General features: G+C 52.2%; 12 protein-coding genes across 12 annotated transcripts; 4 read left to right on the top strand and 8 right to left on the bottom strand.

Moving 5' to 3' along the window:
• Nucleotides 1–241: 241 nt before the first annotated feature.
• Nucleotides 242–1,645, bottom strand: QC763_207240 (uncharacterized protein). The gene is made up of 3 exons (XM_062909780.1): nucleotides 820–1,645; nucleotides 588–722; nucleotides 242–520 (listed from the first exon to the last, which is right to left on the bottom strand). The coding sequence occupies exons 1-3, from the start codon at nucleotides 1,387–1,389 to the stop codon at nucleotides 383–385; spliced, it is 843 nt and encodes a 280-aa protein (XP_062768599.1). The 5' UTR covers nucleotides 1,390–1,645; the 3' UTR covers nucleotides 242–382.
• An 86-nt stretch (nucleotides 1,646–1,731) lies between these two features.
• Nucleotides 1,732–5,708, bottom strand: QC763_207230 (uncharacterized protein). The gene is made up of 3 exons (XM_062909779.1): nucleotides 2,671–5,708; nucleotides 2,062–2,606; nucleotides 1,732–2,002 (listed from the first exon to the last, which is right to left on the bottom strand). Exons 1-3 carry the CDS (start codon nucleotides 3,239–3,241, stop codon nucleotides 1,961–1,963), a joined length of 1,158 nt encoding a protein of 385 aa, XP_062768597.1. The 5' UTR covers nucleotides 3,242–5,708; the 3' UTR covers nucleotides 1,732–1,960.
• QC763_207220 (uncharacterized protein) lies at nucleotides 3,496–5,698 on the top strand (the record flags this gene model as incomplete). Its single annotated transcript, XM_062909778.1, has 4 exons — nucleotides 3,496–3,835; nucleotides 3,888–4,278; nucleotides 4,341–5,289; nucleotides 5,352–5,698. Exons 2-4 carry the CDS (start codon nucleotides 4,120–4,122, stop codon nucleotides 5,696–5,698), a joined length of 1,455 nt encoding a protein of 484 aa, XP_062768598.1. The 5' UTR covers nucleotides 3,496–3,835; nucleotides 3,888–4,119.
• Nucleotides 5,709–5,984: 276 nt separating the features above from the next.
• QC763_207210 (uncharacterized protein) lies at nucleotides 5,985–7,069 on the top strand (the record flags this gene model as incomplete). Its single annotated transcript, XM_062909777.1, has 2 exons — nucleotides 5,985–6,331; nucleotides 6,385–7,069. 2 exons carry the CDS (start codon nucleotides 5,985–5,987, stop codon nucleotides 7,067–7,069), a joined length of 1,032 nt encoding a protein of 343 aa, XP_062768596.1.
• Nucleotides 7,070–7,462: 393 nt separating this feature from the next.
• Nucleotides 7,463–8,975, top strand: QC763_207200 (uncharacterized protein; the record flags this gene model as incomplete). Its single annotated transcript, XM_062909776.1, has 2 exons — nucleotides 7,463–7,552; nucleotides 7,615–8,975. 2 exons carry the CDS (start codon nucleotides 7,463–7,465, stop codon nucleotides 8,284–8,286), a joined length of 762 nt encoding a protein of 253 aa, XP_062768595.1. The 3' UTR covers nucleotides 8,287–8,975.
• A 233-nt stretch (nucleotides 8,976–9,208) lies between these two features.
• Nucleotides 9,209–10,117, bottom strand: QC763_207195 (uncharacterized protein; the record flags this gene model as incomplete). The annotated part of the gene is made up of 2 exons (XM_062909775.1): nucleotides 9,209–9,738; nucleotides 9,787–10,117. 2 exons carry the CDS (start codon nucleotides 10,115–10,117, stop codon nucleotides 9,458–9,460), a joined length of 612 nt encoding a protein of 203 aa, XP_062768594.1. The 3' UTR covers nucleotides 9,209–9,457.
• Nucleotides 10,118–10,706: 589 nt separating this feature from the next.
• Nucleotides 10,707–11,830, bottom strand: QC763_207190 (uncharacterized protein; the record flags this gene model as incomplete). Its single annotated transcript, XM_062909774.1, has 2 exons — nucleotides 10,707–11,606; nucleotides 11,663–11,830. The coding sequence occupies 2 exons, from the start codon at nucleotides 11,828–11,830 to the stop codon at nucleotides 10,707–10,709; spliced, it is 1,068 nt and encodes a 355-aa protein (XP_062768593.1).
• Nucleotides 11,831–12,249: 419 nt separating this feature from the next.
• Nucleotides 12,250–13,041, bottom strand: QC763_207186 (uncharacterized protein; the record flags this gene model as incomplete). The annotated part of the gene is made up of 2 exons (XM_062909773.1): nucleotides 12,466–13,041; nucleotides 12,250–12,383 (listed from the first exon to the last, which is right to left on the bottom strand). Exons 1-2 carry the CDS (start codon nucleotides 12,815–12,817, stop codon nucleotides 12,250–12,252), a joined length of 486 nt encoding a protein of 161 aa, XP_062768592.1. The 5' UTR covers nucleotides 12,818–13,041.
• Nucleotides 13,042–13,241: 200 nt separating this feature from the next.
• QC763_207185 (uncharacterized protein) lies at nucleotides 13,242–13,882 on the bottom strand. Its single transcript, XM_062909772.1, has 2 exons — nucleotides 13,560–13,882; nucleotides 13,242–13,489 (listed from the first exon to the last, which is right to left on the bottom strand). Exons 1-2 carry the CDS (start codon nucleotides 13,855–13,857, stop codon nucleotides 13,359–13,361), a joined length of 429 nt encoding a protein of 142 aa, XP_062768591.1. The 5' UTR covers nucleotides 13,858–13,882; the 3' UTR covers nucleotides 13,242–13,358.
• A 495-nt stretch (nucleotides 13,883–14,377) lies between these two features.
• QC763_207180 (uncharacterized protein) lies at nucleotides 14,378–15,874 on the bottom strand (the record flags this gene model as incomplete). The annotated part of the gene is made up of 1 exon (XM_062909771.1): nucleotides 14,378–15,874. The coding sequence occupies one exon, from the start codon at nucleotides 15,872–15,874 to the stop codon at nucleotides 14,378–14,380; it is 1,497 nt and encodes a 498-aa protein (XP_062768590.1).
• A 110-nt stretch (nucleotides 15,875–15,984) lies between these two features.
• Nucleotides 15,985–16,336, bottom strand: QC763_0037440 (uncharacterized protein; the record flags this gene model as incomplete). The annotated part of the gene is made up of 2 exons (XM_062905577.1): nucleotides 15,985–16,238; nucleotides 16,321–16,336. The coding sequence occupies 2 exons, from the start codon at nucleotides 16,334–16,336 to the stop codon at nucleotides 15,985–15,987; spliced, it is 270 nt and encodes an 89-aa protein (XP_062768589.1).
• An 850-nt stretch (nucleotides 16,337–17,186) lies between these two features.
• On the top strand, nucleotides 17,187–18,998 carry QC763_207170 (uncharacterized protein; the record flags this gene model as incomplete). The annotated part of the gene is made up of 1 exon (XM_062909770.1): nucleotides 17,187–18,998. The coding sequence occupies one exon, from the start codon at nucleotides 17,187–17,189 to the stop codon at nucleotides 18,996–18,998; it is 1,812 nt and encodes a 603-aa protein (XP_062768588.1).
• Between the last annotated feature and the right edge of the window lie 15 nt (nucleotides 18,999–19,013).

The following is a 19,013-nucleotide window of genomic DNA, read 5'->3' as shown; positions in this document are numbered from 1 at the left end:
TCATCACCGTGTGGAGATAAATGGCAAAAGTATTGCGACGCCTGGTTTTGGTAGGACTGATTATCTATAATCATCAAGCCCGTTTATGAATAGTGTTGTCAAACGACGGCTTTGGGGCACAATTGGGTCATAATCTGGTGCCGCTATGTACGCATGTCATTGTAACCGATTTCTTGGATATTTGGAGCATATAGTCGCAGAAATGTAACATAACGAAGGTCCCATTCTGAAAGTAAAAGGGAGAACACATTTAAAATGCGGGCACGAATGGTGTTCAAGCTTGGTGTGATCCTGCTACTCGGGGATCATACCACCCTTCGGTGACCGAAATGCGCGCAGCACCCTTACTAGTCTCTGAATCCCCGACCAACAATCGACTCGGTTACCTAAACGCACCACCATCAATGCCGATGATCTTGCCATTGACCCATTCAGCAGCGTCCGAGGCTAGAAAGCACACCGCGCGGGCAACATCGTCAGGCAGTCCCACCCGCTGAAGGGGCGACAGCCAAGCTGCACACTGTTTTGAGAGAGAAGAAATGGGATTAGTACAACTCAAGTTGCAGAGAGCGAAAGGAATATCATACCTCATCAACCTGCTCGTCGGTAAAGTTCTCCCCACCAGGGATGTACTCGCGAGCCACAGCAGCATACATGTCCGTCTTGATCGCCCCAGGCGCGACAGCATTGACGGTGATCTTTTTGTCTCCGCAGTCGATGGCCTTGACAGACCCAGTTGTTAACATCATCTTTTCCCCATCCTTCTCCGTGAATTGTGAGTTTTTTCTTAAAAAAAAAAAAAAAAAAAGAAAAACATACCAAACACCTCACAAAAGTCTCCACCGCCCCCTTAGAACCACTATAAACAGCATGTCTCGGCACTCCCTTCACACTCGCCGTATTCGAGCTAGTCAGTATAATCCGTCCCCCCACCTCCAAATGTCTATACGCCTCCCTCGCAACAAAAAACTGCCCTCTCGTGTTCACGCCAAAAACCCTGTCAAACTCCTCAGGGGTGACATCCTTCAAATGACCAAAGGACACAACACCGCTGTTGGAGGCGACGATGTCGAGCTTGCCAAAATGGGCGACGGCCTGGGACATGAGCGCCGTGATTTGGTCCACGTCAGAGACGTCGGCTTTGATGGCGATGGCGTCGGAGCCGGGGCCGAGGGCTTTGATTTCGGAGACGAGGGCTTCGGCTGGCGCGGATGAGTGCGCGTAGTTGATGATGAGCTTTGCGCCGCGGTGGGCGAGGGCGAGGGCTATTCCTGCGCCTATGCCGCGGCCGGAGCCGGTTACTAGGGCTACTTTGCCGTCGAGGCGGAAGGGGTCTTTTGGTGATGATGGTGGGGAGGAGGGGGTGGTGGTTGGGGTGGTTTGCGTCATTGTGGCGTGGATGTGGTAGGAAAGATAGAGTGGCAGATAGAGTGATGAGTAAAGTGATAGGTGAGTGTACCAGGCAAGTTGATTAGAAGAAGTCAGAGAGTTATAGCCTTGCCTGAGTTACGACCCACAGCGTACATCCTCGGGCACCGGTGCCGGGAACCTGTGTGTCTTGGTGACCGGGCCGATTCACGACGACGGGGCTTTCGAGAGTTCACTGGCTCAAGAAACCGCTCGGGGTGCTTCAGAGCCAAAGCCGACCACAGGACGGCGATATGATTCTGCATCAGGCAATTTATCTGGGAGTGTCCGCCGACATCAGGATCTCGCTTGCAATCGACTTTTGTTGTCAGGCCCATCGTGGATGCAAGCCTATTTCTTCTACAGACGGTCCGGACATGGAACTTGTTCATGAATTTACTCATGTCACAATTGCCACAACACGGCTTTGAGTGGACGTCACACTGCTCGTACCTAGTTTGCGTTCAGCTGGGAAGGAATGTCATATTGCGTTTTCAATCATCGAAGTATCTAGGATCTGTGCTCCATCCTGTCCATGTTTCCCAATCCAAGTCTACAAATCAAACTGTTTCATCCCCTGCTTAGGTTCGATGGGCTATATCAACAGTCAGTAACTTCTCTTTAATCGGCTGAGACACGACATGAATAACTCACTCTCGGCTTTGGAACTGTCTCCAACCTGGTGTTGCATGTCAACTGCCAAATATGCCTCGCAGACATATCCAACCGGTATCTCTGCGCTGGGGTCTCAAACAAAAAGTTCAGAGGATAGCCAGGATCAAACGGCTCAGAGTTATCAATCTCCTGGATTTCCTCGGCGGTCAGCTCGATGCTGAGGGCCTCAATGTTGCTCTTGAGATGTTCGACCTTCCGACCACCAAGGACGGGGAAAACGTAGGGCACCTTGTGCATCACGTAAGCGAGGGCAATGCTAGTCGGAACCGTGTTCTTTCTCTCAGCAAGCTCGCTCAGCGTCGCAGTCATGCGACGATGCGTCTCGTCCTGGGGGCCCATCTTGCGGCCCTCGCGAGCGTACTCCTCGGATGACCTGAACTGCCCGCGACCGAGAACACCCCACGGCATGATGCCGAGACCTTCGGACTCGCACATGGGGATGATCTCGCGCTCCATATCGCGGAAGCTGCAGGACCAATGACCTTGGTAGACACTGAACCTTGTCAAGCCGTGGTGGCGGGCATCTTTTCCATCTTGTTTAGCTCGGGGCTGGGCGTAGGCCTTTGTGTCAGAGAAAGGAGGACCTACATTCGTTGCACTTGACCACAACCCACGCTGGAGCGCCACTGATTCCGAGATAAAACACCTTGCCGCTCGAAACAAGGTGATGCAGCCCCTGCATCATCTCCTCGACGCTGGTGGTGTAATCCCATATATGCACCAGCAGCACGTCGACGTAGTCAGTCTTGAGCTTCTTCAAGCTCGCCTCCAGAGACAGTCGCATGCTCTTGACCTGGTTGCCCTGGAAGTTGGACTTGATCTTCTCATGGCCGCGAAGGCGGTAGGGCATGGTATACTTTGTGGCGATGACGAGCTCGTCGCGGTTCTGACGAGCCTCGATCCACTCGCCGAGCCACTTCTCGCTGTCCTCATCCTGGTAAAAGTTGGCCGTGTCGATAAAGTTGCCGCCGGCGTTGTAGAAGCAATCGAGGATCTCAAAGGCTGTGTCCTTGGTGCACTCGCCCAGGCGGCCTTTCCACGCTTCGCCAAAGCTCATGGTGCCCAGGCAAAGCGGGGAGACGCGGACGCCGGCCAAGGGGGAGAGGATGCGGTGGTAGCCTAGGAGGCTGGGGGGCTTGGGAGCTGGGGGCACGGCCATGGTTGCTGACTGCGATGTTGAACGGGTAAGGTAGCGGTTAGATGTGTTGTGAAGTGAATAGTGGGCATGAGAATCCCTTGTTGCAAAGCCCCTCTTGTTGAATGCGCCAGCTACCTTATGTCAGCCGAAGCGCAGGCGCGGCGTTGCCATCTTTGTGTGACCACACCAAGATCCAGCCGAAGGTTCGGTGACCGGCTGATAGCTGAACTTTGCCCGTGGGCCGACACGGGCTGGCCCGCTTTCCGTTAGCAAGGGCGAGAAGGCAGGATCTCAAAATGTTAACAAAGCAGCTTGCCGGCCCAAGATGAACGCAACAATGCCCTTGTACAGATTCGTCAAGAGACTTTTCGATGGCCCCTTTCCTGAAAGAAGAAACCCCCGAGGGTCAACAGCCGAACCACTCACCAGCGCCAGCAGCAGAGGCGCCGGTGTACAACATCCCCCAGCACCTGACATGGAACGACCCTCAGAACCGGAAACTGCGAGTCTTGACTATTGGCGCCGGTATATCTGGTATTTTGATGGCATATCGTATCCGGAAAGACTGCCAGAACGTGGAACATGTCATCTATGAGAAGAACCGAGACATTGGAGGTCAGACTCAGCTTCTCTACACTATCCGGCCTCGGAACTAACCGATGTCCAGGAACATGGCTCACCAACAAGTACCCACGTGCCGGCTGTGATGTTCCAAGTCATGCGTATACGTACCAATTTGCATTGGTGAGAGGGTCCTTGCTTCCAAGCCCGTCTTGCTTGAAACTGACAACGTGGGTGCCTGCGTATAGTACCCGGACTGGCCGCGATATTTTGCCTTTTCCGATGATTTGTGGAAATATCTCGACACGGTCTGCAAGACTTTTGATCTCCGTAAATACATGTCTTTTCACACCGAGGTCGTAGGCTGCTACTGGCGTGAGGAGGAGGGAATCTGGACCGTCAAGCTACGGCAGCAAATACCGGGGCAAGAACCTCGTGAGTTTGAGGATCATTGCCATGTGTTGTTGCATGCGACAGGTGTCTTGAGCACTCCAAAGGTAAGACGGCTCCATCTCTGTTACGTCGGGTTAGAGAGGAAATTAACCAAGTAGGAATGCAGTGGCCCGATGTCCCCGGTCTGACAGACAGGTTCAAAGGACGAGTAGTCCACACCGCACAGTGGCCCGAGGATTACCAGCAGGACAAATGGGCAAATGAACGCGTTGCTGTCATCGGCTCCGGCGCATCATCGGTTCAAACAGTTCCTGGGATGCAGCCTTACACAAAGCACCTCGACGTTTTTGTCCGGACGGGTATCTGGTTTGGAGTCCTGGCCGGCAACTCGGGCACGCCATCCAAGATCTACACGCAACAGGAGCGTGACGAGTTCAGACGGAACCCCGGCCATCTTGTTGCCCATGCCAAGGCTATCGAGAGCGAAGTGAATGGCACCTGGGGCGCTTTCTACAGTGGTTCCATGGCGCAGAAGGGGGCGTCTGGCTTTTTCCGCAAGCGTATGGGGGAAATTATCAAGGATCAACGTTTGCTGCAGGGTTTCACCCCCACGTTTGGCTTTGGGTGCCGAAGGATCACGCCTGGTGATCCTTACATGGAAGCCATCCAGAAAGATAATGTCGATGTACACTTTACCGCTGTGGTCAGCTGTACAGCAGACGGTGTGGTGGGGGCCGATGGCGTTGAGCGCAAGGTTGACACGGTTGTCTGTGCCACTGGCTACGACAATACATATCGGCCTCTTTTCCCGGTCGTAGGCAAGAATGGCGTTGACCTGAAGGACAAGTGGGCAACTGCTCCCGAATCCTATCTTGGGCTGGCGGTACCCGACATGCCCAACTTCATGACCTTCATCGGACCAACTTGGCCTATCCAAAACGGGAGCGTCATGGCGCCATTGCATTCCGTTTCAGACTACGCGATCAGGCTGATCAAGAAGACGCAGAATGAGAACCTTCGCAGCTGGGTACCGAGGCAAGATATCACTGACAGCTTTAACGAGCATGTTCAGGAGTGGGTGAAACACACCGTGTGGGCGGATGAATGTCGCAGCTGTGAGTTTTCTTGGACATCTATACTCAAGGAGTTACGGTACTGACAGTTCGTCACACGACAGGGTACAAGAACAACGAAACTGGCCGTGTCAACGCCATCTGGCCCGGATCTTCGCTCCATTACCAGCAAGTCCTTGAGCAACCTCGCTATGAGGACTTTGAGTTCCAGTACATGGACAAGAACCCCTGGGCACACCTGGGTATGGGCTGGACGATGCAGGACAGACAGGGACCGAAGAACGGTGCAGACGTCGCTCCGCATTTGAGCCTCGAGAATATCGATCCGGAATGGTTGGAGGCCAATGGAATCGGCAACAGCTCAAAGGCGGTTCAGCCGGAGGAGAAAAGTCAGGGGAGCGCCATGAGTTGGAGTTTGTTGAGCAGCTTTCGAGGTATCCATAGTGTGTAACTGATAGTGTGTGTCGAAGCAGCTAGGTGGGGCTGGCTGAACAGTGCCTTCCTTCCCAAAGACATCGAGATGCGGGGTCAAGCAAGTTGTCTGCCTAATATGTCGTTCCACTCGCAGAGCAATATTGATTCCTTCACCTTTGTTGGTTCACATTCGGGTAGCGCCAGTAGCCTCGGAGATGGCGGTTACCGTTACCCCTCCTTCACGTCGCGCAGGTATTTAACTGGCAAGCCCAAGGCTGTCGGTAGATATCTCAGGAATTCACACAACACACTTTCCTCCAACTATGACCATGCCGCTGACGAGTGATATCACCATCGACGCCTCCAAGTTCTCCTTGGAGAATGTGAGCGAGGAGACAATCGGCGTTAACAACTTCATAGAGAGGGCGACTTCCAGTGGCCCAACATGGCAAGACGTCGGTCCTGTGAAGTTCCGTGAGATGCGTGAAAATGGCAAGACCGGATTCGCTGCCCCGGTTTACCTCCCGGCGGCGAAGGACGTGGTTGTCTCATCACGAGATGCAGGTCGAGATATCGCCTTACGCGTATACACCCCCGATAATGGCCAGCCCAGCAAGGGGCTCTTCCTCCATATCCATGGTGGGGGCTTCGTAATGGGCACACACCAACAGTGAGCCTTTTCCACTTCCTCGCTACCATCCACACTTAACTAACACCGCGCAGCCAAGATGGAAAGCTCAGAGAGTACGCCAATACCTTCCAGCTTACAGCGCTTTCTGTCGACTACCGACTCGCTCCCGAAAACCCCTGGCCTGCCCAGGTCCATGATTGCATCGACGCTGCCGAATATCTTGTAGACAAGGGTGAACATATTTTTGGTGCCAGGCTCCTCTTCATCAGTGGCGAGTCGGCTGGAGGTAATCTGGCTGCAACAACCGCCTTTCACCTTTTACGCGCCCGCCCGAACCACGAGATTGCCGGCCTCATCCTTCCTTATGGTTGGTTTGATGTTACCCAAAACTTACCCATGGTGACCACCTTCGAACGACAGCTGCTTGTCAACAACGCAAAGATGCTGGGGTTCGCAATGGCTTACGCCCCAAACACGACGATTGAAGAGCGACGAAACCCACAGATATCGCCCATCTACGACGACATGAGGGGCTTGGCAAAGGGTGCACCAGGAGGCAAGCTCCCGCCGGCATTGTTCCTGTGCGGGACCGAGGACCCATTGCTGGATGATACTCTGCTGATGGCTATGAAATGGATGATAACTGGGAGCGAAGCTATCGTCAAGATCTACCCCGGTGCTTGCCATGCCTTCACGGCAGTGCCTGGGTTCAAGGCGGCCGAGGAGGCTTGGGAGGCTACCGTGGAGTTTATGCGGGAGAAGATGAAGGGTATCTAGATTGAATTATGCAACATGATTGCACCCAACAAAGATTGCTTTGGACTCGGGAGTTGGGCATTCTCTGGAATGTTATTTCCGTCCCCACGGCCAACTGCGGTGATAGCACAAGTTCTGTGCCGCAGCGGTGCCGTGGAGACGTCTTTGTAATGATGTGCACCGGGCCCTGGATTACCAATGGAACTTTGTCGTACAATCCTTATCCACCTTGACCCGCTGTAATCCTCGACAGAATTTGTAATCTCGATAGTTCCGAGGCCATATAAATATTCCCAAGGTTCATCTCTCAACTTTTGAATGCAGCATCAACAACTTCACATTCCTCACTCTCGGTCCACTAAACTAGATCTCACTTGATCATCATCAATTGGGGCTCAACATCCCAAGCACACCATGTCACCACCCACCAACCTCCTCATCACTGGCGCCAACCGTGGTCTTGGTCTCGGCCTCGTCAAGAAATACCTCCAGCTCCCCGACCATGTACGCATTTCCCTCTTCATTTTTCTGCAGTCAGCCACTAACAACAACAACAACAACAACAGAATGTCATCGCCTTCGTCCGCAATCCCTCCTCCCCCAGCTCCCAAGCCTTGAAGACCTTGAAAAGGGACTCGTCCACCAACGTCATTCTCATCCCATACGACGCCTCGGTGTGGGACTCCGCCGCCGAGGCAGTCAAAATTCTCGTCAACGACCACAAAATAACCTACCTCAACACCGTCATCGCCAACGCCGGCATCGCGAAGATCTACCCCCTCATCAAGGACGTCAACCCCGCCGACATCAGGGAGCACTTTGAGGTTAACGTTCTCGGCCCTGTCTCCCTGTTCCAAGCCACTCGGGAGTTGCTCCTCGCTGCTAAGGAAACAACCCCGGAGAAGAAACCGATCTATGCGTTCATGGGGTCAGGAGCAGGGTTGTTGGAGGGTGGATTGGCTGTCCCGAGCGCGGCGTATGCGCCGACGAAGACGATGTTGAACTGGTACGGGATGAAGCTTCATCAGGAGGAGGAGTGGTTGGTTACTTTTATTATTGACCCGGGGTGGGTAAGGACTGACATGGGGAATTATGGTGCGCGTTCTTTTGGGCTGGAGCAGGCGAATTTGGAGATTGAGGAGTCGGTTGATGGCGTTTTTGGGGTGGTGAATGGGGCGACGAGGGAGAGGGAGGGGGGTAGGTTGGTGGAGTATACGGGGAGGATTGAGGGGTGGTAAAGGGGGAGGATATATCGATGGAACTGTCTCTATGAATGTCGAACTCATGACCCCATCACATGCTTGGTTTTCTTCTTTGTGCTGCTGAATGATTTGACTAAGCCATTGACGTATTCCACCGCTCGGTGTCTGGATTGACGAGGTCCTGGAGTTATTGCGCTCTTCAAGTCGTCGGATTGGATGTCAGACTGGATATCCGTAGTCGGCTGAGTCTTGGGAATGGTATCGGTTGGCCACGAGTGGCTCTTTCTCTGACACTGATTCCATCCTCGTCGGGCCGGCCTCCTCTGCCTTTCGCGACTGCTCTTCTTTGCTGGCCTGTTCAGCCTCCTTGTTCTTTTCTTCTTCGTCTAGCCTCTGCTTAGACTCCCGTGCCCTCTCTGCCTCCATCTCAATGATCAGCGCTGAACGCTGAGGGGCGGAAAGAGCGTGTTTGGGTTCAGGACATGGTGACCAAAGCTATCAGAAAGGAGGATGGGAGTTGGTTGGCGGGAGGGGGGAACGTACATGGTCAGAAAGGGGACCGGAGGTCGTGGGGAGAGGATTCTGAGCAGTTCATCAACTAGGGATGTCGTGAACAGGATTCATGGTGCTGCAAGTCAGTTATAGGCATGATAAATATTAATTTATGCCATTTTGAAAAGCCAATAGGCATCTTCACTCTCTTTTCAGGGCTCCTTTCAAACCTACCTACTATCTTCTGAGGCCTTTCGGTTATTGTTTGAGGCCTATTAAGGATTTTTGAGGCCTGCGAACTATTTTTAAGGCCTATTAACTATCTTTGGAGGTATACTTCATACTTTTTGGACTGCCAGTTACTCAGTTCACCGCTTGTTAGGTAAGATTCCAGTATTTGAACAGAGGATTGTCTTGGTCTAGGAAGTTTGTGGTTGGTATTGCACATTCGATAGCTCTGACCACACAGTTATGAAACCAAACGTTTGAATACCCACTTAATACCAGTACCTGTGGTCTGATAACCAGTTATTTCCACTATGGAGGTAAGAAACATGTAAATCAAGAAACAGCAACCAATATCAGAAACAAAAAAGAATGAAAAGACCCCATCAAAAAAGTCAAAATTCAAGCACCAATCAACAGACGATCATCCCTTCCAAGTCTTTCGACCCCTTCGAAAAAGCAGAAAAGCAACGACAGCCTAAACAGTCTTTCAAGCCTCCCACTTCTGCACCTTCCGACCCTTCACCCCCTCCGCTTCCTTCAAAGTAAACGGAACACTCCTCTTGGTACCCCAAGCAGCCTTGATCTGCGCAGCCGTAAACTCGGTCAAGCACCTGAACTTGCGCGTACCAGTAAACCCACCAAGGATAGGATCGCCGCACTCGTACTCAAACCCAGGAAAGGGGAAGCAGTTCCCATAGACATTCCCATCAAGACCGTACATGTCATAGTTGCGATCCTTGTAAATAGCTACCATCGTCATGTAAGCCTCTGTTTTCTATCATCGTTGCTACCTATGGGGGGAAGTGCCACACTTACTCCAGTGGTACACAGGGGGGTCACTGTGGAAGTTCATCTCGAGAACGTCAATGCCGTCAGCGGGGTAGTGCTGGACAGCGCAGTTGAAGGGATCGGAGGAAGATTCGCAGCGGACGCCGACTTTGTTGCCAGAGACGTCATCGCTGCCGAGGTAGTTGGGGTTTTCGGCAAGGTCGTCGCAGGTGGGATCGGTGTCGAAGATGTGCCACATGGGCCAGACCTGGGGCCCCCCGACGGTGGTCTTTTCTTCGGCCATGTAGATGTCGAAGTTGGCGGTGACAAGGGGGGTGAGGGTGGCGAGGGTGATGGCGCAGAGGGATTGGAGCTTCATGGTGAAGAGATGAATTGCTGAGATTGCAGACTTAGAGAAGAAGTGTTGGTAACGATGCGATGATGCCTTGCAGTGATAGAAAGTCTTTGTTTGATGGTGAAGAAGAAGATGGTTGATGGCGGGATGGTCTACTGATCTTTATACTTGACCAACGTGGTTTCGAGTCTCTTCACCGATGAAGAAGCCAAGAAGCTCTAGTCCATTTTGATGTATCAATGTAAGGCTATGACGATGATATCAGTGACCGTGATGCTCAGGCAGCCTCACCGACGTCTCTGGGGAAGCTGAGCATAGGGCGACAGCTTTCAGTTCCTGGTTGAACCAAAATCCTTCGAAAGTGCTAGTCTGGTTGTCTTGATGGTAGGCCACTTAGACGCTGTGTGAATACAACTCTGTTCACTTGGCGTTAGGCTTCACCTGCAAAACTGGGTTAGCTTTTTCTGCTGGCCTTGTTTTCTAACCCGAGCCCTCGGACTACACCACGACACCCATGCGATTTACACTTTCGGATCACGCATGCCGGCTCAACAACATTCAGCAATGTTCGTTGTAGGGAGATTCAGATAACAACTCTATAGGTACCCAAGCACTACTCCTCAATCTTGATAACAATCTTGCTAAAATGCTTCTGCTCCTCCATTCTTTTGTACGCCTCCTTGACGTCTTCTAACCCGAACACGACATCATCCATCACCGGCACAACCGCCTTCTCCTCCACAAACCGGACCAAATTCCTGTACTGCTTCCTGCTACCCAACAGCACACCCCGGACGATACAAGGCCTCCAGAGCGCAGACATCATCGGGATTGTACCAGCATCGAACTTGCCAAGCAATCCAACCAAGCAAATAATTCCATCTGTCCTCACAGCCGCCAGCGACTGCACCAAAGAAGAGTTTCCAGCAACATCCACCACCATATCCACGCCCTTCTCACCAGGAGTGTACTTCTTGGCCGCCTCACCCCAGTCTTCGGTCTCCTTATAGTTAATGACATGCCTCGCCCCCAACTCCTTCAGCCTCTCCGCCTTCTCTTCAGAAGAAGTAGTAGCGATGACATTCGCCCCAACAGCAACAGCAAACTGCAAAGCGGCGATACTAACACCGCCAGTTCCCTGAACAAGAACCCAGTCACCCTTTTTGATCTCTCTCCCAGAGACTCCAAAGAGGGCGTTCCAGGCTGTCAAACCGCTGCAGGTCAGTGTAGCGGCTTGGACGGGCGTCAGGTTGGAAGGGCCCTTGATGACGCCATGCTGGGTGATGAGCATCTGGTTGGCGAGGGTACCGTCCACCCTCTGCCCAAGACCAGCGAAGATTTCGGCGGCGCCTGGGAGAGCGGTTTCATCCGATGGTGGGAGGGTTGGGGCGAGGTAAGTGATGACTCTGTCGCCTGGGCCGAGACCAGTCACGGAGGACCCAACGGCGACGACCATGCCCGCGCCGTCGGAGCCAGGGACGACGTTAGGGGTGATGGAGCCGGTTACTCCGCCCTGTCAGGAAGTTAGTGTTGACCTTTACGCGGTGGTGTTTGGGAGCGAAAACCAACATCGTTTTTGGCAATGACCAAGTCACGATAGTTGAGACTGGCAGCTTGAAGCTGGACTAGCACGTCATCCGGTCCCAGCTGGTCGGTCGAAATGTCCGAGTCGACCAGTTGAAGGGAGGTATCATAACCTTCCTGGCCTGTGAGAATCCATTTCTTGCCGGCGGTCATTTTAAACGATATTCGTTAATATTTCAAACAGAACGGTGTTGATAAGTTGCCGTATGCAAATTTCTCAGATGATGATATCAACAAACGTCACATTAACAGTACTGGAAAGAAGAAGAAAAGCGGGGAGAGCCAAGTATGTAGAACCGAGCAAGCGGGTGGATTCAGGTCCGATTGTGACAAATCAAAATCTCACGGCATCATCATCGGCGTTAGAACATTTCGAGTGGAGTTAAAAAGAACCTTTTCGACATCCAAAGCCTGTAAACTCCTTTTTGACAATTTAACAACGGCGAACGGAGTATTAGAGAAAGACACCTCAAGACGAGCCTTACGTCATGTCATAGCTTGATGGCCCCACTATGAGCCCCCCTTTTCAACCCCTGAAGCCACCCCTGAATCCACAAAGTAAAAAGTCCTTCTCAATCCGAGCATTCTCTGATTGAATAACTCTTCCAAGATCTGCCCTGTTCAGCAGGAACGCACACCATCGGCCCGGGAATCGCAACGACGGCTTCACTGGCAAGATCGCAGTCCTTGCTGGAATACAGTGTTACTGAAACCCGCATTAGCTACGGTACCTAGTGCGGAACCTTTCGCAGGTTGGAGATGCGAGCGACAGAACAGAATAAAAATACCTTTGCAGTTCTCCACAACCTGACGCTCCACTTGAATGGCCGTCGCGTAGCCCCCCATTGGCTCAGATACATTCTGGCAGCCGCCAGTTTGCTCCAGCAGAGCCTCGTACTGTGAGCGCCAGTAGGTAAAGTAGTAGTATGTGCCTGTATGGCTGCACGATGGGTTCTGGTAGAAGCCAAGCTGGGCCACTGTTGGTGGAGAGGGGACTTGACCTGTTGGCGTTGGTGCCCGTGGCAGAGTTGGTGTTGCTATCGCGAGGGCTGCAAAGCCAGTGATTGCGAGGAGACACTTCATGCTGAATGAGATGAATAACTTTGCTATTTGTGAATGCTGCCTGATTGTGAATATCATGGTATGGAAGGGGCAGAATTCTCTATTTATGATCGGGGCTGCCTCTGGTCATTGTTAGCATGGACATTGTGCAAAAACGCCGACGGGATGTTTGTGAGGGGCTTATGTTAAAAATAGACAGCTCTCAGGATACTAGCTACAACACACTCTTCCACTCTAGGCTCTCCCTCCGTTACAGAATTGGTCATCAGCCATTTAGGGTAGTTGGGTGACATGGAGATGCTACCTACCTACATATCAGATTCAAGCTTCGTTCATGTTCGAACGTGCTTGGGTCCCCTTGAAGGATTCAGCCGGAAGAAAGTCTGGGCGAAACGAGTCGGTTAAAGGTTACATTCGCGGTCTGTATGTAGACCGAAAGCAGGACTTGTCTTCATCCATCAATGGCGCATCATGAAGACCTGTGCGACTACGTTGGGGGCCTGGAGCTTGTTTTCAATACCGTTCTTGCCTATTCGACATCAGGTGTAATGCAGTTTCATACACTGTCTGTGTATAAACATTCTCTGAAGGCCGCCCTGGTAACCAAGCCACATGTTCCTCAATCCAAACAGCCTCTGATAGCAAAACTCTTCCAAGTCTTTTCCGGCTCGGAGGGAACACAAGTCTCCTCTGGAATAGGGATCCCGCTTCCGCTGGCAGGATTGCAATCGGGGTTGGCATACACCGTTACTGAAAACCGGGCATGTAAGCTACCTCTGTGTCACACTTGAGATGACAAAGGCCGTAAATAGCGGCTTACCTTTGCACTTCCTATCTTGACGCTCCACTTTGATGACTCTCACATCTCCCCATACGTCTGGCACATTCTGGCATCCTTCCGTCTCGTCCATTACGGCTAGGAATGTGCCGAGCCTGGTGGTCATGTACCAGTAAGGGTCTTCATGGCTGCATTCAGGATGTTGGTAGAAGCCCAGGATGGTCATCAAGTCTCCCCAGGGGTCCTTGATGCGGCCAGTTGGTGTGGAAGGCGAGGTTGGTGTTGCGGTAGAAAGGGCTGCGAGGCCGGTGATCGTGAGGAGGAGCTTCATGATGATCATCGAGGAAGGCTAACTGGCTAGCGAAATGTCAAGGCCTAGCTCTAGACTAATTTATGGAATCAACGGGATGATAGCGTCTCTTTATAGACAGGATTGTTTGGGGAGGCGTAGCAAACATATTCTGCTATTGCCGAACCTCGTGGCGGCTATATTAAATAATTGATTAATCCAACATACACTACAACGCAGCTTGACTCTGTGTCACTGCTGAGACAGCAATCACCGGCCGTATTTTATCCTTGTGTAACATAGAAATCATCGTTGGAACCTTGTCCCTTCTAGAATTGCGTTAGGTCCATCTAAAGGATTGACCCGGAATCTGCTCTGAGTAACACGAGCTACCTAGGTAGGCGTTGCATTACGGGCCCATAAGCGTTTGTGGAACAGCGGCAGTGACCTATGACCCCAATACAAGAGGAATGTCAGAGGGTTCAAGAACACATCTGAGGTCGATACGCTTACTGTATATGATTCTCTCAAATAATTCCTAAAGTAAAGAAAACAGCGGCTTTTTAACAACCTATGCACATTTCCAGCCCTCCAATCTATCCGTCAACCACCCACTAGTCCTCTTTAACGCCGTCTTCCTCTCCATCATAGCCGGCGCGTACCCCTGCCCCATCATGAACTTATTATCCAGCTTACACAAATCCTCCACCCAGCTCCACTGAACACAATCCCCCCACAACTTGCAAGCCTCCTCACAATCCCCCACCGACTCCCAAGCCTTCTTCCACTTCGCCTCATCATACCCCTTCCCCTCCGGCCCAGGAGGATCATTCTTATTCCCTGAACTAACCTGCCACACCCCCGACATATTATCCCACCACTCCGCCCTATTATTCCGTGCCCTCAACTCATGAAGGATGACCCGTTTCGCAAAGTCCCCATGTCTGATCGGCCCGTCTTTCTCAAAATCCCACTCCTGTTCCAACTGGTAATATCTCGCCACATCTCTTGAATGGACTTTATGCCAGCTCAGCAACGGCTCGCACCAATTCCACTTCTCAAATCCAAATCGCCAGTGCACAACAGGGTTGAAGCCCCAGGTGAATCTTTCGTCTCCATGATTCTCCCCGAATTTGACCCCGTATTTGTTGAGCGCGTGACCGAGGACTTGATCACCGCAGCAGTGGGCGGCCGTGTATTCTTCGTAATCCGCGGCCATCTTGTCGTTTTGCCCAAAGGACCTCTCCCACGCTCCGCGGGAGATGACAAAGCCCGCACCGCCATGGGCGAAGATCACGTCCGACTTCCCGGCGAAGCTGCCCAGGTAATGCGACTTCCTCCAGTCATACTTGGACAGGTAGGCAAGGATGTTAGTGAGGAAGAGATAAGTGTCGTCTTCCATGTAGATATACCACTTCGCGTTGGGGTAGTTCCTCCCAGCGTGTTGCATCAACGGGACGAACTTGTACTTGTCGATGATCCAACCACCCGCGGGGCCAAAGTTGTCGCCTTCTATACCCGCTGCTTCGACGTAGGCGTTGTGGCTGTTGTAGAGCGGTTGTTGGCGATAGATTTCGAAGTCGGGATGGTTCGATTTGAGGGTGTGGGTGGTGTTTTCTAGGGCGTCGATGATGTTGAAGGTGCCGATGGTGGAGGGGGCGTCGGAGTAGATGACCGAGTTGGATTGGGGGATGCGGTCTGGGGAAAGGGAGGTGGTGAGGTGGATTAGAAGACGCTTCCAAAGAGACGTGTAGCCCGTTTTCATGATCAAGAGGACGTCTTCTGGTGCCAGGGTACTGTCTTTGGGCTTGCCATTTGGGCTCTTTGTCGGGTCAGGGGTTTGAACTGCTGGTGGTGGTGGTGACCATGCCGTGGTGGTTGGATGTGAATGAGGATCAAGGTCAACATCATGACCGACTTGTGATGGTGGCGTTCTCCAGTCTGGAAGTATGACGGTATGATAGCTTTCGTTTGGAATTTTGACATCCACAAGATGATAGATACCCCAGAGGCACGCTGATATCACGATAGCTGGCACCAGCCGGTTGTTCCTGTATGTCACAACCATGATGCTGGTTCAGTAACGTAGGTTTGGATGTTGGAATTGGACAAACAGAAAAAACTGGATTCTCGTTAAAAGCCTCTAGGCGGTGAACTCAAGATCAGTCGAGGTAATATTTAGTCTACAGTCTTTGGACCAGGACCAACCAAGGCATCCATGGCGCTCCCAAGCAGCTTCGAGTGAGCTGAATGTCCCCATACACCGACCTTTCTGTGGAGGCTGTGACCCCGATACGACGTGTTGCACAAAAACTCGAAGCGAATAGGCGGCGAGCGACTCTTGGTCGGGATTCCGAGGATCATGTTGAAGTTGACTCTACGGCGCAGCCCGCATAAAGGCTGAGGACATGATCTGAATACAACCTTGAGATCTGATGATGGTTAGCTTTCCATATAAGCATAAAGTTGAGACAAAGGTCTGACTCACCAGGATTCAAGATCAAGATCCCAAACGAATGACCGTGTTCATGGGCTGATGGTTCTACAAGTTGAGTGCGCCGAGGGTTCGGCGTGCAACTGCGGCTAAATGCGCTGTGCTCCCCAATGTAACATGCCCTAAATGCCCTATGGGCTGAGCCAGGAGCACTGAGAGGTCGTCCTCGGGCCCACAATAATTGTGTGGCGCAAACTGGAACGCTCTTTTTCACCAGACACTGTCACGATGCTCTTCTGGAAAAATAGACCGCCATACCACAATACTCCATTTGCCTCTTTGTTCAATGTCTCAATACCCGACAATTGGATACCGAGCAACTTTTGGACAGACTCCCACTCGTGCCCACAGCCTCCACAACGTACGAGACATACAGTAAAAGCTGTAGGTGCACAAAGCAGCCAGCTCTTGGATTCGCCGATTCCAAGAAGGGCTGAAAGCACACTCTTCGGAGGGCGGCTCATTGGCATAAGGCGCAGCAAAAGGCCTTACCGATAGGTTGATAGATACGATGCAAACCAGCCGCGTGAAGCCACATAGGAAATCTTGGCTGGATGGGACGTTGCAGCCTCCAGAGCCGCTACTTGCTCACACACCGGGCAAGTCCTAATTTGACGAGCACGATGGCTTCCCGGGTCACCAGCTACGGGGTCTGTACAGATTCTGTCATCTGAAGAGGGGAAGCCGAAGTCGGATTCCAGGCAGGCATACGAGCTGGCCTCTACGGTGTGACACGGTAAGTCACAGCTTAGATGTAGAGACATGCCTATGCTCTCTCCCTTTTGTACTGCTATCCCCTCCGCCTTCTGACCAGCCTGGTCTGTTCACGATACACATCTTCTTTCAGGAGTTCTTGTTGGCCAGCATCACTCGCTTTGACGATCCAATGATGTCACCAAAGGAGAAGAACGACGACTTCCGGGAGCCAGTGGTGCAAGGCCATCCCCCTTCAGCCTCTCGTTTACTTCTGAATATCTTGGGTTGCTTATTATCCCTACCCATCTACTACTTTTCAACAGTCCACAGTCGCTACCCCGTAACGCTAGACATCGTCATCACTATCGCTCTCACAGAACTCAACCGTTATATCGTCGAAGGACGTCGACAACACTTTGCTCGTTCCCTACATACACCGAGCTTCGACCAACACTTGGACGAAAAGAAAGAATGGAGCGGTCTTCACTTGGAAGCTCAACCATGCCTCCCCAACGCGGACTGTATGGCGGCAGTTGTTGGCTGGCGTGAGGATCCATCGCTCTATGCCCGGGCACTGCAAAGCTACAAGTCAGCCAAGACATGTACCTTCTTCCTTGCAGGCATCGACGGTGACGAGGCAGAAGACCAAGACATGGTCAACGTCTTCTGCCAAGTCTTTCCCGAGAACTCCACCGTCATCCAGATTCCAGAGCCCCTGGGTGAGGTTGCTGAACGCATCCGCGCCAAAACCATGGCTCTCCAGCGTCAAAACGGAATTCCTGTCAACGAAGACGAAGCAAATGCCATTTCCATGCAAGCTTGTCTCGACCTAGCCCGATCGATCCTTCGACAACATGACCTGACCATTGGCGGTCCCAAGGGTATCAAACATCTCTGTCTGAAGCAACGCCATATGCACAAAAAGGGAATAATGTTCACAGCCTACGTCTTTGCACTTGTCATCTCAGACATCCTCGGCATCGAGTACCTCTGGTCCTCCGACTCAGACACCATCGTCTTTCCAGATTCCTTAGAGAAAACAATCAACACCATCGCTTCTGACCTCAAAGCAGGCGGCGCCTCCTCCGGGCTTGTCGTCCACAACAACAGAGAAACCGCCGTCACAAACCTCGCCTCAGCGGTCTACTGGGGCGAGCTCTACCTCACCCGCTCAACACCAGCTTGCACCGGCACCAGTGACTGCCAGTCTGGTCCCAGCACCGCCTTTCGTCTGTCTGCCCTTCCGGCGATCCTGGTGCCGTGGTATACGCAAATCGCCTTTGGCAAGCGGATGATTGTCAACGAAGACAGGCATCTCACCACTAATTTACTACTCAGAGGATGGAACGTAATCTTTGCCTCCGATGTCCTGGCTGCAACAGACACCCCTACCACAATGTCTCGATGGTTGAGACAACAAGTCCGCTGGGCGAGGGCAACGCATATCGAGTCGCTTCTCAGGCCAAAGGTCTACCTCGTCAGTCATCCGCTTCTTTTCTACGGGATGGTGAAGCGGGAGTTTGGACCGGCGATCGGAGCGTTGGCGGTGATGTGGTTCTTTTTTACTGGGCACCAGTTGATTGAGATATCGGTCATGGACTTTGTCTTTCGGATCTTGATTAGCACCATGTATAATTTTGTGAGGAACACACACCGGTTGAGGCTCGGAGATGTGAGGTGGATCGTGCCGGGTGTGTTCTTTTACTACATCCCCTTGCCGGCGGTGCAGATTTACAGCATGCTGACCATGGCAGCTGATGGCTGGGGGACGTCGATGAGGGCGAGTGGGGATATGGAACGGGCAAAGAGGGAGGGCATGAGGAAGGCGTGGTTTGATCTTGGGTTCTTTGTTGTTTGGATGGGGATTGTGGCTGGGGTTGTGGCGAAGGTGTTGGCTATCCACTGGGGATTGGTGTGGTATGAGAAGATGGTGTGCATAATGGTGAGCATGGGGGTGGCGATGTGGGGTGGTTGGAGGGTGACGATTGGTGCTTCTGGATGAGAGGGTTGTGTAATT

The sequence above is a fragment of the Podospora pseudopauciseta genome (assembly GCF_035222475.1).
Source record: "Podospora pseudopauciseta strain CBS 411.78 chromosome 2 map unlocalized CBS411.78m_2, whole genome shotgun sequence".
NCBI lineage: Eukaryota > Fungi > Ascomycota > Sordariomycetes > Sordariales > Podosporaceae > Podospora > Podospora pseudopauciseta.
The sequence above is the reverse complement of the archived record's forward strand: the minus strand, read 5'-3'. Positions and strand labels throughout refer to the sequence as shown.